Genomic DNA, 19,403 nt, shown 5'->3' with positions numbered 1-19,403 from the left:
CTCCCTTGTCCCAAAAAATGTTGTGATTACATTTTGGTATTTTATTAGGATCCCGATTAGCTGTTGTGAAAGCAGCAGCTACTCTTCCTGGGGTCAACATGTGTCCTGTTTAAGAAATTTGGTGGACATGCGCTTACAATGTTTTTGTTATTTGTCCAATGCTGTTAATCTGCCAATTGATTGAACATATATTTTAAACAATTATAAAAAAAATGCAAATAAAATTGGCATCAGGTGTTCCCATGACAACATTGAAACAAATTTGGCATAGGCAGTTGCACCAACAGTAGATCCTCTGTTTGAGAAAACATGTATTTTATCTTTCTATTACAGTCTTTCTATTAAATCTACTGTAACTTAATTGAGTTTGTACAATTGATTTGTTTGTACTGCTTGTAGTGGTAATTGAGTGTTCTTCCTTTCGCTGTGTGAACACAATAATGTTGCCCTTGGCTTTATGTATGTGCAAAGGTGACTCCTTTTTTCCCTGATGCTGTATGTGCCACCATTTGCATACTTTAGTTTTTGTTTGTTATAAGCTATATTCTGCTCAATTTCATTTTCCCCTGGACCTAAATATGCAACTCTCTCTCTCTCTCTCTCTCTCTCTTTCTCCCTATCCCCTCTCTCTCTCTCTCTCTCTCTCTCTTTCTCCCTATCCCCCTCTCTCTCTCTCTCTCTCTCTCTTTCTCCCTATACCACTCTCTCTCTGAGGGCCAATTGGGATGTCATGATATGGAAATGCAAGTGTGCGAATGCCCTAGTTTCTTATAAATAGACATGTGTATGATCAAGTATAAAAACAGGTCTACTTCAAGAGGAGAAGGCTCTTTGTAGAGCTAAAATGTTCTGTTTTATAATCACAGATCTAATTATTCATTTGGCGTGTTTTATTCTGGCCTCTTTGTGGTTGTGGTTACCCTTGCTGTGTGTTGTTTAACCTCTGAGTGTGCTAATGTACAGGGGGTTTAATAACACCTGAACACACACTCTTTCCCAAAATGTGGTATTGTGGAGGGCTGCAATCTCCAGTGTTGAGCAGGTGTCTCTCTCACGCACGGACACACACACACACACATACACCGTACGCACACACACATACACGTACGCACACACACATATACATACCATTCACTTTGTTTCATCAAAGAGTATGGTTTGATAAGGTCGAGAGAGCCTTGCCGCAACCCATCGTGAAATCTAAGCGCAGGCATTGGTTGGTTCCCTCCAGTGGGCTGTGAATTATAACAACCCGAGATCAGATGGTATACAGCAGTGTGCTGATCATTAGAGCGTTCCTGCTTCATAAGCTCAATGATCAATGGTCTTTCATAACATGTCCCCTCTCCATCCCTGTGCTGCAAATCCTACATGTTCTCCAATGTTTATCACTTTCCTCTCTGTCTCACTCTCGCTCTCTCTCTTGCTTAATCACTCACTAACTCTCTTTGTCGCTATCTCTCTCTCTCTCCCCTCTGTCTCTATCTATGTCCCTGTCTGTCCACAGGCTTTTTTTTCATTTGTTTGATAGATTCGGCAATAGTTAACCATCCCTCTTTCTCTCCTCTCCCCACAGCTCTCATTGTGAGAAGCCGGCAGTGGTGTGAGATGACGCCTTGCTTGGATGACGAGGGCTGTGACCTCTTAGTAAACCACTCGGGCTGGACCTGCACACAGCCAGGGGGCCGGGTGAAGACCACCACGGTAAGACAAGACTGCAAAGCCTCGTGACCACAATCTGTCACAGTTAAAGTGACCAGAGTTCGTAGTCATAACACCTGTCCAGAGACCTCTCATAAGACCTCTCATAAGACCTCTCATAAGACCTCTCATATGACCGTCATAAGACGTGTCCAGAGACCCGTCATAAGACCTGTCTTAAGACCTGTCCAGAGACCCGTCTTAAGACCTGTCCAGAGACCCGTCTTAAGACCTGTCCAGAGACCCGTCTTAAGACCTGTCCAGAGACCCGTCTTAAGACCTGTCCAGAGACCCGTCTTAAGACCTGTCCAGAGACCCGTCTTAACACCTGTCCAGAGACCCGTCTTAACCCCTGTCCAGAGACCCGTCTTAACCCCTGTCCAGAGACCCGTCTTAACCCCTGTCCAGAGACCCGTCTTAACCCCTGTCCAGAGACCCGTCTTAACCCCTGTCCAGAGACCCGTCTTAACCCCTGTCCAGAGACCCGTCTTAACACCTGTCCAGAGACCCGTCTTAACACCTGTCCAGAGACCCGTCTTAACACCTGTCCAGAGACCCGTCTTAACCCCTGTCCAGAGACCCGTCTTAACACCTGTCCAGAGACCCGTCTTAACCCCTGTCCAGAGACCCGTCTTAACCCCTGTCCAGAGACCCGTCTTAACCCCTGTCCAGAGACCCGTCTTAACCCCTGTCCAGAGACCCGTCTTAACCCCTGTCCAGAGACCCGTCTTAACCCCTGTCCAGAGACCCGTCTTAACCCCTGTCCAGAGACCCGTCTTGACCCCTGTCCAGAGACCCGTCTTAACCCCTGTCCAGAGACCCGTCTTAACCCCTGTCCAGAGACCCGTCTTGACACCTGTCCAGAGACCCGTCTTGACACCTGTCCAGAGACCCGTCTGGACACCTGTCCAGAGACCTTTCCAGAGACCTGCCTTAACGCCTGTCCAGAGACCTGCCTTAACGCCTGTCCAGAGACCTGCCTTAACGCCTGTCCAGAGACCTGCCTTAACGCCTGTCCAGAGACCTGCCTTAACGCCTGTCCAGAGACCTGCCTTAACGCCTGTCCAGAGACCTGCCTTAACGCCTGTCCAGAGACCTGCCTTAACGCCTGTCCAGAGACCTGCCTTAACGCCTGTCCAGAGACCTGCCTTAACGCCTGTCCAGAGACCTGCCTTAACGCCTGTCCAGAGACCTGTCATAACGCCTGTCCAGAGACCTGCCTTAACGCCTGTCCAGAGACCTGTCATAACGCCTGTCCAGAGACCTGTCATAACGCTTGTCCAGAGACCTGTCATAACGCTTGTCCAGAGACCTGTCATAACGCTTGTCCAGAGACCTGTCATAACGCCTGTCCAGAGACCTGTCTTAACGCTTGTCCAGAGACCTGTCATAACGCTTGTCCAGAGACCTGTCATAACGCTTGTCCAGAGACCTGTCATAACGCTTGTCCAGAGACCTGTCATAACGCTTGTCCAGAGGCCTGTCATAACGCTTGTCCAGAGGCCTGTCATAACGCTTGTCCAGAGGCCTGTCATAACGCTTGTCCAGAGGCCTGTCATAACGCTTTTCCAGAGGCCTGTCATAACGCTTTTCCAGAGGCCTGTCATAACGCTTTTCCAGAGGCCTGTCATAACGCTTTTCCAGAGGCCTGTCATAACGCTTTTCCAGAGGCCTGTCATAACGCTTTTCCAGAGGCCTGTCATAACGCTTTTCCAGAGGCCTGTCATAACGCTTTTCCAGAGGCCTGTCATAACGCTTTTCCAGAGGCCTGTCATAACGCTTTTCCAGAGGCCTGTCATAACGCTTTTCCAGAGGCCTGTCATAACGCTTTTCCAGAGGCCTGTCATAACACTTTTCCAGAGGCCTGTCATAACACTTTTCCAGAGGCCTGTCATAACACTTTTCCAGAGGCCTGTCATAACACTTTTCCAGAGGCCTGTCATAACACTTTTCCAGAGGCCTGTCATAACACTTTTCCAGAGGCCTGTCATAACACTTTTCCAGAGGCCTGTCATAACACTTTTCCAGAGGCCTGTCATAACACTTTTCCAGAGGCCTGTCTTAACACTTTTCCAGAGGCCCGTCTTAACACTTTTCCAGAGGCCTGTCTTAACACTTGTCCAGAGGCCTGTCTTAACACTTTTCCAGAGGCCCGTCTTAACACCTGTCCAGAGACCCGTCTTAACACCTGTCCAGAGACCCGTCTTAAGACCTGTCCAGAGACCCGTCTTAAGACCTGTCCAGAGACCCGTCTTAAGACCTGTCCAGAGACCCGTCTTAACCCCTGTCCAGAGACCCGTCTTAACCCCTGTCCAGAGACCCGTCTTAACCCCTGTCCAGAGACCCGTCTTAACCCCTGTCCAGAGACCCGTCTTAACCCCTGTCCAGAGACCCGTCTTAACCCCTGTCCAGAGACCCGTCTTAACCCCTGTCCAGAGACCCGTCTTAACCCCTGTCCAGAGACCCGTCTTAACCCCTGTCCAGAGACCCGTCTTAACCCCTGTCCAGAGACCCGTCTTAACCCCTGTCCAGAGACCCGTCTTAACCCCTGTCCAGAGACCCGTCTTAACCCCTGTCCAGAGACCCGTCTTAACACCTGTCCAAAGACCCGTCTGAACACCTGTCCAGAGACCTTTCCAGAGACCTGCCTTAACGCCTGTCCAGAGACCTGCCTTAACGCCTGTCCAGAGACCTGCCTTAACGCCTGTCCAGAGACCTGCCTTAACGCCTGTCCAGAGACCTGTCATAACGCTTGTCCAGTGACCTGTCATAACGCTTGTCCAGTGACCTGTCATAACGCTTGTCCAGAGACCTGTCATAACGCTTGTCCAGAGACCTGTCATAACGCTTGTCCAGAGACCTGTCATAACGCTTGTCCAGAGGCCTGTCATAACGCTTGTCCAGAGGCCTGTCATAACGCTTGTCCAGAGGCCTGTCATAACGCTTGTCCAGAGGCCTGTCAAAACGCTTTTCCAGAGGCCTGTCATAACGCTTTTCCAGAGGCCTGTCATAACGCTTTTCCAGAGGCCTGTCATAACGCTTTTCCAGAGGCCTGTCATAACACTTTTCCAGAGGCCTGTCATAACACTTTTCCAGAGGCCTGTCATAACACTTTTCCAGAGGCCTGTCATAACACTTTTCCAGAGGCCTGTCTTAACACTTTTCCAGAGGCCTGTCTTAACACTTGTCCAGAGGCCTGTCTTAACACCTGTCCTGTGACCTGTCTTAACACCTGTCTACAAGTCATTTTCAAGATAACTCAATTGAATGAGTCTTTGTCACATATGTCTATGTGGTCAGTGACTGATGTGATTAGCTTTTTGTATGGCTGCATCATGTAGCTATTTCAATGTGTTACAGCATTTTTTTTGTGTGTGTCTTTGTGATAACAGAAAGGAAACCAAAGCTTAAGTGTGTTGATTAAATAATTCTCACTCATGCACACTTAATGCCACTCCCTGAATGGTACTTCTGTCGCTCTCTTGTCAGGGCATCCATTTCAGCGGTGATCAAGGAGCTCCATTTCAACAGGGTCATTCTGCTACATTCATTTGCATCCCCATCATTGGCATGTTGTCTGATGTTCATAAATGGGGCAGAAAGGTTGTTCATTTATATCTACGCCATATAGCGTTTACAGAACACATGCACTGCAGCTCATCAACCTAATAGCTTATTGTTAACATTCATACAAAGATAAGGCATTAACTAAAAGCTTATAATTTACAAATTTGTCATTGCATTAAGGTTGCGTACTTCTCTACGTTGTCAATAGCAGCTAACATACACATCCTGCTAACGTACACATCCTGCTAACGTACACATCCTGCTAACGTACACATCCTGCTAACGTACACATCCTGCTAACGTATACATCCTGCTAACATACACATCCTGCTAACATACACATCCTGCTAACATACTGCTAACATACACATCCTGCTAACGTACACATCCTGCTAACGTACACATCCTGCTAACGTACACATCCTGCTAACAACTGCTAACATACACATCCTGCTAACGTACACATCCTGCTAACATACACATCCTGCTAACATACACATCCTATAGGTGTCTTCTGACTATCATAAACACCTGTGATAGTTTTCTACATCGCAAAGAATCAGGTAGAATTCTCTGAATTTCCCTCCAGAAGTGTCTTAAAGTCTGAGGGGTAGTCATGCATGCTCAGGCTTTCAGTGCCATGGTTGGCAGCCTGAGACAGGAGGCTGGTGGGCTGTCAGTCTAGGTACTGAATAATGAAACCTGTCAACCCAAGGATCGCTTTGAAAGTCCAGCATTTTATGTGCAGAAACCCTCTGTTCAGGCGCCATTGCTTTCAATGGGGCTTGTTTTAAAGATGGACAGGGGGCAAGGGAGCTACTAACCCTGTAAATTCTGTCTAAAATAACAGGTGTCCCTTGGTGGACCGTTAGAGCCATCTCCTGTATTGCAGTGGCAGACTCCATTTTGTGCCAATTGTGTCCGATGCTAAGGGATTCTGCTATGTAACCACAAAGCTTTAGCAGGGATAAGAAGGCAATACTTTTTTCCCCTAACTTAACAACACAGACCTCCAAAGTTAAGCCCAGCCGTGGCTGACTACACAGAAACTAATGAATTCAGATGTTGTTATAGAATACATTTGACTCAATTATGTTGAACTCCTTTGCCCCAGACTAAAAAGTAAAAAGTTGTGCAAGTCACAGTAAGTAGTGACATTTTCATCCAAGGGCGTTGTCTACAGATGGTCTTAAAACTATGGATTGGGCTTGAGTGCTTTTTACATTTTATAATCACATACAGGACATTAACACATCTCATTACATAATGTTTGCAAAATGTTTAGGCATGTTACCACATGTATTGGATTATATATTTAGATTTTATACAGTACTAAGTAGTACACACTGACCTAGAGGCATTACTGATTTCTAATTCATGAAATAAGGAGTGGTTATGGCAAACTGTTTTCTCCATACTTAAAACTTGAGCATTTTGACTTGGATATCATTGAGATAAGCCAGCGTTCTCTAACTCTGGTCATGGAGAGCCACTGGATGTGCAGGCTTCCAATCCAGTCCCATGATAACACCTGATATAGCTAATCAATAACCTGGTGAACAGCTAATTAGTAGAATCAGGTGTGCTAGGTTAGGGTTGGAATGAAAGCCTCCCGTAGGGTACAGCAGCTCTACCGGACCCTGAGGTCTAACATATAGCTTAGTACGTGATTGCCAAATATGTGCAGCTTAATGTGTATAAAAGTGACTTTTTTTTATAAGACTATAAAGATGAATGTTACAGCCTCAGTATATTTTTTACAGCATGCTAATGTAATGTATATAAAATGCATTTTACAGTGTGAAAGTTATAATATTAGACTCATTAAACTGATCATCTTAAAATGTCCAAACATTCTCATATGGGCCGCCCTTAAGCACGTCTTCACATTCTGCAATTCAATTTCCATATTTATTTTACGGATCCATCTTTTACTTTACCTAAGATTAACAAGCATGATTTCAACTTTCTTGATGTATCTCTGTCTCTTGGCTTTTTTGTATCCCCTGATTTAATGTTCCTCGCAGCATGGCAATATATTCTGTCATTCAGTGGATGCTGAATCATGCTCAGACTTCCTTGTGCTTGTACCTGGATATTGTGTCATGGGCATCTAAAATGGTGCAATGTAATTGGACAGATTTAACAATGGGAGAGGAGAGTCTGTTCTTCCCTGCATGAAACTATTACTGCTGGAGAGGGAAAGGGATTCAGAAAGAAAGAAGGAAAGAGAGGCAGAGAGAGTTTGGAGAGAGGAAGTAGAGGGGAAGTTGATAGAGTCACCAGCCAAATCAACTCACGATACCTGGTTCTTTTCTGACAGTATAATAGGCTAACAATGGCAGAGGAATTAGCCTTTTCGCTATATAAATGCATGGATAATTTGAACACCAATATTACAGCATGTTTAACATAATATTCCCATCTTATAAGCTTCAAGCTGGTAAGAAAAATGTAAGCCTATTTTCCATTTAGCAGAATGATTTAGGGGCATTGGATGTTCTTCACGTATCTGTATAGCCTATGCTTCAGTCTTTTGTCATTCATTGTCATGCCAAGCAGTCTAGGTTCGCTGTCATCGTCTGTCTAGACTTTTTTGAGCAATAAGGGCAAGGAGTAGAGCAGGCCTTATCCTGATTCAATAAATACCTTCAGCCACACAATCTAATCACAGACATTGTTGACAGGGGCAGGTATGCAGCTAGCAAGCCCAATGCATCTGAAACTGGCCTTACTGCACATACTCTAGTCTTGACCTGAATTAACACACTTGTGTTGACATGTTTAGATATTGTCCATGAGATGTAATGTCACAAAATCAAGTTTCAAGTGAAAGTAGCTTACACATCAGCTATACATGTTGTGCTAGCTACAATTATGTTAGCTAGCATTATGCAGTTGCTAGAACAACCAAAATATTTTATTTTTTTAATTTTTCTTACCCTTATTTTACCAGGTAATTTTACTGAGAACACATTCTCATTTACAGCAACGACCTGGGGAATAGTTACAGGGGAGTGGATGGGGGGTGAATGAGCCAATTGTAATTGGAAACTGGGGATGATTAGGTGACCATGATGGTATGAGGGCCAGATTGGGAATTTAGCCAGGACACCATGGTTAACACCCCTACTCTTACGATAAGTGCCATGGGATTTTTAGCGACCACAGAGAGTCAGGACACCCGTTTTAAAGTCCCGTCCGAAAGACGGCACCCTACATCATAACTAGCGACCCTGCCCAAAATATCTTTGCATATGACCAGCTAAAGCAGTGGACCAGAAGGTTTGGCTCAACAAAGAATAAGGCAGAGCTGATACAGGCTAACTCACAAACACGCTCGTTTTTTTGTTGTTGCTTTGAGATATTTGCCAATTGCTTGCCTGCTTAACTCAATCAAATCTCATCTTGTTTTGCTCTCAAAACAAATTCCTTTTATTTATTTTTTACCATACTTAATTATGTGCAAACGCAAGAAACACAGCCCCTTTTGTTTTCCAATTAATTTTAGCAGGCCTATTTATGGCAAAAAAATTATGACAGATAACAACATCCATTTTATTAAAACCCAAAAAGCGGTTATTGCCATCCCGTATTCACATTCACACTCAATTTCTAGATGCAGTGAAAGTTCTTAATTATATGATAAAGCTCATCGGTTATTACCTCTCTCTTTACTGTGTGGCAGACTAAAAATGAACATTCTGTGGTACATTATCATTAACACTGAGGAATGAGATTACTGTAATCAGTCATATTTGGCAGCAGGCATGAACAGTCAATGTGAAGAGACAGAGACAAGGTATGGTTAATTTTCATGTACTGTCAGGACCACAACTCTTTCCCTATGTATGCAACACATTTTTAATAAAGAGTTTTGACATGAACTATATTAGAGTGTGTGTGTGCGTGTGGGTGCCCAGCTCTTCCGATTGGGGGAATGCATGAGTGGACAGTACAGAGATCTATAAGAAGACAGATAGACTGGGCTGTGGTGGAGCTGATTCTCTTTCCCTAATTGATCCCATTGGGCAGCCAGGCTTTACCAGGACCAATCAAATCACAGTTCGAACACAATCACCATGGAGAGGACAGCTGTTCGTCCTAACACAGTGCAGAATGACTCAAGGTTGTAGGATCTGCCAACCCTTCACCAATCCTAACATTAAGCATTATGGAGGTGAAATCCAATATAGACTGGTCATAGGTCAGAACATAAGAGGCAGCGATAACCTCATCTCAGCATTCTCCCAATGTCAACACTATTTTCCCTATTTAACTGCGGGAAACAACAACTTTATTCCTCAGAATTACTTCCAATGTGTTAGTAACTGTGTTGCTCATTGAATTTCTGTTGACTAATCATATTTGGTCTCGAGCATATGGTTCACCTTGCATCTTTATTGTCTGTATCAACAATGCTGTATCCTTATGCATTTAGGATTTATCCCTGTATTCCACTGGTTGTGCCATCATTGCGTCATGCTTCCAAACATCACTATGCTTTGTCCTGTGCTAGCTATGCTACATTGCCATGAGTATCTATACATTGGGTAATCAAAAATCTAATTATTTTTCTATCAAAACAAATAACTGGGAATTCCTGGAGAAACAATATAGGTGTAGCACTGCAATAGAGAATGTTTCAATTGCTACACAGTTAAGTTTGTTTTTGTTAACACAAAAAAACGTTATTATGTTGACATTTTGAACCCAAGTATACATTTTCACAGCTCAAAAACGTGTTTAATCTAACCAAAGAAAACGTAGCATCACACTTCATTTAGTATAAGACCATGCTTTATCCCTATGCATACACTTAAAAAAAGGGGGGTTCCAAATTGGTTCTGCGGCTGTCCCCATAGGAGAACCCTTTTTGGTTCCAGGTAGAACTCTTTTAGAATGTTCTACATGGAACCCAAGGGAGTTCTTCAAAGGGTTCTTCTATGGGGACAGCCGAAGAACCATTTAAGCTTCTAGATAGCACCTTTTTTGTATGACCAAAAAATGCAAGAAACACTCCCTGTGATTTCAGGCCCTATGACGACACACACACAAAGACACAACGCCTTGCCAGCCAGACAGACAGCAAAAGTCAACCACTTTTCAAGGACAGACAGGAGAGAAACAACAAACTGCAGATCCTGGCAGGCTAGAGCGTCACAGCAAGGTACAGATGAATTCTGTTTCTCCTAAATGTCATATGCATGATTACTCCTTTGTGATGGCAAATGACACTTGTTTTCTCTTCCGTAATGATGTTGGGCAAGATGACGCCAACAGACATGGCAGATCTGCTTCTATCTCCTAAGCACAAGCATTTTGCTACACCCGCAATAACATCTGCTAAATATGTGTATGTGACCAATGACATTTGATTTGATCAGCATCTGATGAAATGTTAACAATAATGACATTACTGATATCTGTAATGATAGATACATTGATATTTGATCCCTGTTTAATTAGCTTGAGTCAATAATACAGGGGAGAGTCAATTGGCAGTGGGACAAAATAAAAGTCTAGAACCCAGGTTCATTGGCCTTACCGTACTGTTTTGCCTTTGCTTTGGAATTCCTATTACAGATGTACAAGACTGTCACAAGACGGTTATGAATTATTCAATGCATACTCGCCCCGAAGGTGCACTTGTTCAAAGGCTTCACCTGGAATTGACTACGACACTGCCCTTTAAGGGACACAAATACTTTTCCTGCCCATATTGTCTTCCGTTGTTAATTTTTAGAGAAAGCTTTGAGTGCTATCCCGAAATATAAATATACTGTCTGCCTTTGTCGTGGCATCTTTCTATAGTCTGTGCTACGCATGATTTCCACTGTAGTCTGATTTGGATTCAAGCAGGAAAATGAATCTATGGCTTAAGAAATCCAACCATGGTATATTTAAGCAAAAAGGCTGAGAGGTGTGGTATATGGTCTATATCCCACGGCTAAGAGCTGTTTTTATCCACGACGCAACACGGAGTGCCTGGATACAGCCCTTAGCCGTGGTGTCTTATTGCTATTATAAACTGCTATTATAAACTTGTTACCAACGTAATTAGAGCAGTAAAATAAATGTTTTGTCATACCCATGCTATACAGTCTGATATACCATGGCTGTCAGCCAATCAGCATTCAGGGCTCGAACCACCCAGTTTATAATTGTTTGTAGTCTACTTGTGGATCTCTGTCAGGTAATGTTTACTTGTGAGGTCATTTTTGAAGTGTGCCTCCTGATTTTATTGTCCAATTGGGGAAATAATGTTTACAATATCATGCAGGACAACGAGAATGACAACAACAGTACAGTCAACACAAAATACACAGTCAATATAGTGTTGAGGGATATACGGCGAGTTAATTTGATATCAGGGTTTGTAACACGTGGTTGAGATGCAAGTGGAGGCTTGAAGTATCAGTCATCAATATAGCAAGAATGACCTCTATACTGTGCCCTCTATTGCAATGAGGTAGGAAACATGACACCTGCATGACATTGTATTGTAAGTGTGGGGGCAGCGACTTATGCAGGGCACTAAGGCATACTTCAGTTAAATTGCTTTGTGAATGCGCAGGGAAGACATTTTGCTTCACTTTGTCATTTCGTCTATGATGTTGTCATGATTTTTAGCTTAACCAAATGGCTAGAGGGCAGTGTGGAGCCCCACACTATCTTTGGTACATTAAGGGCTGTGTCAAGTTGCAGTGAATTCGAAACAACTCTGATTACATTTCAAATCTATCTGTGTATGGAGAAGATCTGTCACACTCTTTAACCCCTGTACTGTTGGGTCATCGAAAGTGATGGTATTCAATTGAATGAAGACTCAGTCAGACAGTGAGGTCTGCCTCACGCCACGGTATTCGTCACTTCATTTACATCTTACGCGTGTCTAATCTTAACTTGAGCAACAGCTTGGCATCATTAGAGCGAGTTCATTAACTGAAATGAACGTGACACAGTCAGAGAATAAAGAACATTCTGTGCAATTTTATCTATAGAACACAAGACATGGATATGGAAATAAAATATTGTTAATCTTTAAAAGTGTTTGCGACAGAGAGAGAGAGAGAGGGGGGGGTAGAGAGAGAGAGAATCTGCAGCTCGAAACATTCAGACTCCTGATGTCAAACCCCAGTGTTTTCTGAATCACACATAACATGCTGCATTGAGTCCCCTGAAGTGATGGTCTTGCAATTTTATCGACGGTGGCCGTCACCATAAATACATTGCTTTTACAAGCAGAAGGGCTCTCAGAGCCAGATGTCGCATGTCGTCCTGCATCCTCTTCTCCCCTGACGGCTGTTGTGTTCCTATCGATTCCCAGGTCTCCTGATGATGGCGGGGACAGACGCTCCCGAGCGAGAGAGCGAGAGAGAGGGGATGGTGTGTGAGCTGCTTCCCATAGTCCATCGTCACCGCCTGTGTGGAGCATACGTCGTCTTATCATCAGCTGTCCGTCTGTCGTTCTGTGCAGCAGCGTGAAGCCACGTAGAACCTACGTTGCCAAAGGCCCGGACTCCAAATACAGGAGTTGGAGCTTAACATGGAACATATGGACTCTGCAATGCTCTATTATTCCATGGGAGACAGAACTTATTTTTCAGTTGAGTTTGGAGAATTCTGATGTGTGTCGTCATGAACTTCTGGATCTGACCCAACTAGACTTTGGAGACACGGGACAAAATGTTTCTTTTGGAGTTTACGCTTGGCAACTCCTCTGTAGTGATTTTACAGACCAAAGAAAAAGATAGCCGACTGCTCCATATTTTGGAGACTCAGTGGACTTTGGGATGAGGGGTTTAGAGACTTTTCCAAGTTGATGAAACATGCAATCCCATATTCCCTCTCACAATATTACAGACTCTAGACATACCCACAAATGTACACATGGTGATAAAAGTGATGTGTTGTGCAGAGTAATTGTGTACAAATGAATGACGAATACTGAATGGAAAAAGTCAAGGGACGTTGTGTAATTCGTCAATGATGTTTCTCTTGGACTACTAAACTGTACTTGTATACTCACTGCTCTATTTTGAACATACATTAAATCAGATATACATTTTCAATTGCTATATTTGGACAATTTGCAGTCAGCATGACTGGTTATAGTGAAAGAAACAAATCATTTCTCACCAGTAAAGAAGAGGAGGAAAAGAGTAAATACATCATATCTGTTTGGGGGAAAGAAACATTAAATGTATTTTCAAAAGCCTAAAGTTATATATTTAACAGTTTTATATGTTGTATCTTTGTAGAAAACCTTATTTAACACTGAAAATGTGGTCACATTGTGTATCCACAGTTTATGATTGGCAATGAGCTATGTCCTTAACCTACTGGCCTCTTGTTCATTTGAACAAGTTTTTTCATCAAGTCAATTATTTAACATGAAATGAAGAAGGAACAGAATTAAAGCATTCAGATCATAGTACAGAGCCCATTTCTGAAGAAAGGTTATATGTTCTAAATGTTCTACTTTTATAGCCCCCCCAGTAACCTTTGTGAAAATGTTGCACAATTTGGGGTTTTATTTTTCAAACCACTTAAACTACATTCAATGGCCAAGCTACTGCCATTTTCAATGGAAGGGGGAGACATTTAGTGAGTTACTCATTGGCGACTACAGTTTGCAACCAAAGCTCAGAAAGGGACAAGGCTACTTTTGCAATAGCCAATGGGGGAGAGAAGCTCTGGCGCTAGAGAACTTCGACACTGCCGGTGAGGCTACCACCAACATGCTGTTTTGCATGCTGTTCAGAAGAAACACACATAGGATCATTTCAGCATCATGGTACGGAAGGTCGCGAGCAGTATGAACGTCCTGTTAGTAGTTCAACCTTAGTGGTGGGATTATGCTATAGCATTGGAGTATTGGATCAATGAGTGGCAAATACGTACTCTATTATGGGCCCATTTAAACACAACTTCTTCCACTGTCTGTAATCTCAATGCAAGTTTTCTCTGGGATTCTGTAAAGATTTTACTTTATATCAGAGAGAATTCATGGGAATATCATATACATAGGTAAACATTGATTTACAACATCTCTCATCCTACAGTACCATCTCTAGACAAACATGGATTTAACTAATTGTTTCCTCCTTATTTCAACTGACTTCATCAACATAATCCGGTTGCATCAATGTGGCTAATTAGTGAAAAAGTATCAATAATATACAGATTACACATGGTCTACTTTCACAATATTTCCTGTAGATTTTGAGTCTGGAAGACATGAGTATCATGCTCTTTAGATGCTGTTCGCACATGGCCATTTAAATGCCTTTGTGCCATCAAAGTAAAATTACATCAAAGAGGATATCAAATCACTTGCATAGAGTATTTCCATATGACATACAGTCGGGTCCAAAATTTGGGAGCAAAAAACTAATAATAAAAATACTAGGCTCCACAAAATGTATTTGTATTTAAATAAACAGAGCATCATATACAGTGGGGTGTGAAATTATTGACACCCTTGATAACGATGAGAAACATCACTGTATAAAATAAATCATTCTAATATTGTTTGGGAAATTATATTACTTTATACTAAACGCAATTGCTCAGAGAAAGAGATTTTGTTAAACAAGGAACATATATTTTTTTTTAAGATCAAAATTATTGGCAACCTGGTTTTCAATGCCTTTCAATACCTCACATTTCGAGGTTAATGGCACTGAGCCTTTTTCTAAAATGCTTTTGAGATTGGAGAACACATTGGGAGGGATCTTGACCATTCCTCCATACAGAATCTTTCCAGATACTTGATATCCTTTGTCTGTGCTTATGGACTGCCCTCTCCAATTCAAACTACATGTTTTCAATGGGGTTGAAGTCCAGAGACTGAGATGGCCATTGCAAAATGTTTATTTTGTAGATAACTGATATTTTTTGTGTGGATTTTGATGTGTGCTTGGGGTTATTGTCTTTCTGGAAGATCTACTTGCGGCCAAGTTTCAGCCTCCTGGCAGAGGCAACCAGGTCTTTGGCAAAAATATCCTGGTACTGGGTAAAATTCATGATGCAGTTGACCTTAACATGGGCCGCAGGACCATTGGAAGCAAAATACCCCCATAACATCAAAGAGCCACCACTATATTTAAAAGTAGGTATGGGGTTCTTTCTGCAAGACCCACCACTGGTGTCTGTGGCCAAAGAGCTCAATTATCATGTCATCCAACAAATGTAAATGCCAAGAGTTTTCTAAACGGCACTGGCACTTGGATTGGAACCTGTGCTATGGTCAGATGACATGAAAATAGAGCTCTTCGGCCACGCACACCAGTGGTGGGTCTTGCATCACAAGAAAGATGCATTTTTCAAGGGTGCCAATCATTTTGGACCTGACTGTGTGTGATCATATTAACTTAGTAGAACAGTTATGAGGCGTCTGAAAACACTAAAAATACAGAATGGTTCAAATGTAGGACTTTAGTCTCAGAGGCTGTGGATTTATTATATTGTCCGTTTTTATTTATTAACTTTATTCTGGCCTAGTTTTTGTACCTACAGTACTATTAACACACTTAAACTGAGAGTAAAATGAATTATGCTTCTGAACGTCCTTATGCCATTTTGGTTTAAGGTATTTGGTAATAAATATACTGTATTTTAAACAAAAGCTAAGTCATAGAAAGACACCAAAAGTAGTTGACAGTAGGTTAATGTATACATTCTATCTTGCAAAATGTATGTGATTTTAGAATGTACTTGAATGTACTTCACCTTGGCTTTGCACAAAATCGACCACGGAGACAGTGGCATGTAGGTTGGTCTTCGACAGTGACTTTAACCTCAGTTCTAGAATAGACCCCTTAAAAGGTGAGTGTATTGATGTCAGGTGTTCCAAGAGACAATATCCTTCCCTTTAACCAATTTTACCATCAACCCTCTTCAGCCAATATTTGTACAGTGAATGTACTCAGTAAGTATTTTCTGCATAAATGATAGCTACCAGCAATCAATTTGTACAGTTGTGTTTTATCATGGATTTCCTCAGGATCAGCAAACAGCCCGGAGAAGAAAATGGCATGAAGTTGCTTTATGTAATGGCTGCCTAACAAGGTGGCTGACATATTTAATTCCCCTTGATTGAATTCCAATAACCTGCTGGTATCCTGGAGGCAAATGTGTTAGAAGTCATGCCTCTACATATTTAATTTGGGTATTAAAATAATCATGTGGGGTTTCCTCAAGCAATGGATTTATCAGGTAAAATGATGGCAAGATGGACTCCCTTCTAATGCTCTAAAGCAGGGGTGGCCCATTAAATCTATATTCATACATTTTTGGGAGGGAGGGACATTTTTATTTTGGGTTAAAAAAACACTCCAGGCCACACCTGAACGTCTAAAACTAGATAGAAAATATGTAGAAATTATAATGGATCTATATATTTTCAACTGCATTTTTTTTCTCTCCTACAAATTGATTTTGATTAAAAAAAGTAGCTCCCCCAAAAAATCTGTGCAGCCCTCCATTGAATTTTGGTCCTCGAGCCAAAATGATTGCCCACCCCTGCTCTGAAGGCATATCAAATGGGTCACGTATTAATGGATTAATGTTCATAAAAACCAACGCAGTGTGTGTGTGTGTGTGTGTGTGAGAGAGAGAGAGAGAAAAGAATGAAAGGCGTATCACTGAAGTTCCACGTAAGTGTGATTGAAATGTAAACACAATGTTCCCGTGTTAGTGGAGACTACATTCCCGGGAAAACGCTGCATTGGAAATGACCTTAAAAACGTTATTGCGCAATCTGTAACTCTTCAGTGATACTTTGGACTCTATTCAATTGGTATCTTCCTCCAACACAACACCGATTTTCTATTTGCAATGAAGTCCACATAAAAAAGACCTGACCAATTGAAACACCATAATATGGTGTAAAGTTATTTCTGTTTAATCCTTGAAACCTTTGGTTGACTGTGCTGTAACAAAGTGACAGACCATTTTTGTCATCTCCGTCTTTAGGTCCTCCACCAAAGAAAGTACCGCGTTACAGAGATCAACCAAACACATCGGACACAAATCCTGATGTTTTAATATGATTGATACATACTGGAACATGAACTTTCAATGCAATTGTCACATTGTACATTGTTGCTTGAATTACATACAATATGGAATGTTTTACTGTGCTTGCAATGGAGAAAGTACAATCAATATGCAATATACCTTCCACAGCTGCTTCCCCGTACGGCTAAGGCAGCTATATTTTCCTTCAGGCGAAAAATGTCAGGGGGAGGAAACATGGAAACACTACAAAGTCCTTTTGGTGTCGTTAGTATGTCAATATGTAGTGTTTTATCTTTGACCTGCTGACCTATGCAAAACGGCAAAATGGCAAAACACAAAACCATTAAAAAAAAAAATACATAGCAGATAATGCACAACTCAAAAATAAAATAAAATGTTTTTTATACATTCACCTACATTTTTGCAAATTTCCAGGCAATGATAAACCATGTAATTGTAGCTGCTTGGTAGATTACTTCTATGGACAGATTTTAGTGCCCTCTTCTCCCGGACCTCTTGTTTTTCCATTTCTCTTCACTCTTTCCTCCTGAGTCACCCCAGCTCTTGTCCTTCACTCATCCTCCTCTTCGCTCTCATCCTCCGTGGGCTCAGAGGAGATCTGACTGTGTCAGCCAGGCGTCAAGGTCCATTTAACATCACTAACAGCCTGCATACATTAGCTCTTATTACACAGCCACCACCGACCACTCTACCATCACTGCAGCAGTAACCTGGCATATGGTGTGTGCAGGGATGGGAAAAAATACAATTACAAAATACCACAAAGATCAATGTATAAAAAATGAACTATGTATATCCAGTTTATTTTTTATGCCTTTGCAAGTACCCAGCACGATCGCAACAACATTCTCAGTAACGGTTACAAAAAAGTTTTTCTTGCTATGACTGTGATATGTTGCTGTTTATCTACCTTAGTTGAGCAAGTCACTCTGGAGAAGAGTGTCTGCTAAATGACTAACATGTATATGTGAAAATTAACATAACAAAATGAACTGCAAAGCACACTAGGTATTATTATTGGCCTTGTTTTGGGGTGGAACTCATTATAATAGTACTCAGCATGCTTTGCAATCGTTAATATTTCCATTTTAGTCATTTATCAGACTCTCTTATCCAGAGCAACTTACAATTAGTGCATTCATCTTAAGACAGCTAGGTAAGACAACAACCTATCACAATCGTATCAAGCACATTTTCCCTCAACAAAGTATTTATAAACATTTTTATATATACATTTATATTTAGTTCATTTAGCAGACACTCTTATCACACCATAGTGCTATCAGACTTCTTATACCAATGCAGGGTGAATTTTTATTTTATTATGTAATCTTTATTTAACTAGGCAAGTCAGTTAAGAACAAATTCTTATTTACAATGACGCCCTATGGGACTCCCAATCATGGCCAGTTGTGATACAGCCTGGATTCAAACCAGGGTGTCTGTAGTGACACTTCTAGCACTGAGATGCAGTGCCTTAGACCGCTGCGCCACTCGGGAGCAGCTGGGGTTTGCAAGATGTGAACTGCTATAAAAATGGTATAGAAGAGTATTTTGTATTTTCAAAATACAAATTACAGTATTTTAAAATACAAAATACATTGGAGTGTAGTTTCGTCCAGTGTAATTCAAATCAAATCTAATTGTATTTGTCACATGCGCTGAATACAACAGGTGTAGATCTTGCAGTGAAATACTTACGTACAAGCCCTTAACCAACAATGCTGTTAAGAAAATATACTTAAAAAAATAAAACATAAAACATTAAAAAAAATTATCTATAAATAAAGAATTACATAAAATGTATACAAAAAAAAAAAAAAAATGATTTACAAATAATTAAAGAGCCGCAATAAAATAACAATAGCGAGGCTATATACAGGGAAATCAGATGACAAAATACGTATTTTAAATATATGTCACAGAAATAGTGTGTGTGTGTGTGTGTGTGTGTGTGTGTGTGTGTGTGTGTGTGTGTGTGTGTGTGTGTGTGTGTGTGTGTGTGACCATGTCTGCTAACACACCTACCTCCTCACCAGTGAAATCCATCAAGTGTGCTAGGGCTTCTGTGTTTGATTATTGAATAG

The 19,403-nt window shown here is 41.7% G+C and overlaps 1 protein-coding gene across 3 annotated transcripts in view; it reads left to right on the top strand.

Moving 5' to 3' along the window:
- The window catches only part of tafa5 (TAFA chemokine like family member 5), a 125,113-nt gene extending 111,408 nt beyond the window's left edge, over positions 1 to 13,705 (top strand). For 2 of the 3 annotated variants that reach the window (XR_001323779.2, XR_001323780.2), the window contains exons 3-5: positions 1,577 to 1,704; positions 10,304 to 10,438; positions 12,599 to 13,705. Coding sequence is in view for 1 of the 3 variants with exons in the window: in XM_014170012.2 (XP_014025487.1) it covers positions 1,577 to 1,704; positions 12,599 to 12,607 (137 nt within the window). In the remaining 2 variants the exon portion in view is untranslated. The remainder of the gene's footprint in view (positions 1 to 1,576; positions 1,705 to 10,303; positions 10,439 to 12,598) is intronic. The other variant, XM_014170012.2, reaches the window with a different exon arrangement.
- Positions 13,706 to 19,403: the final 5,698 nt, after the last annotated feature.

The sequence above is a fragment of the Salmo salar genome, chromosome ssa23, assembly GCF_905237065.1.
Source record: "Salmo salar chromosome ssa23, Ssal_v3.1, whole genome shotgun sequence".
Lineage (NCBI taxonomy): Eukaryota > Metazoa > Chordata > Actinopteri > Salmoniformes > Salmonidae > Salmo > Salmo salar.
The sequence above is the reverse complement of the archived record's forward strand: the minus strand, read 5'-3'. Positions and strand labels throughout refer to the sequence as shown.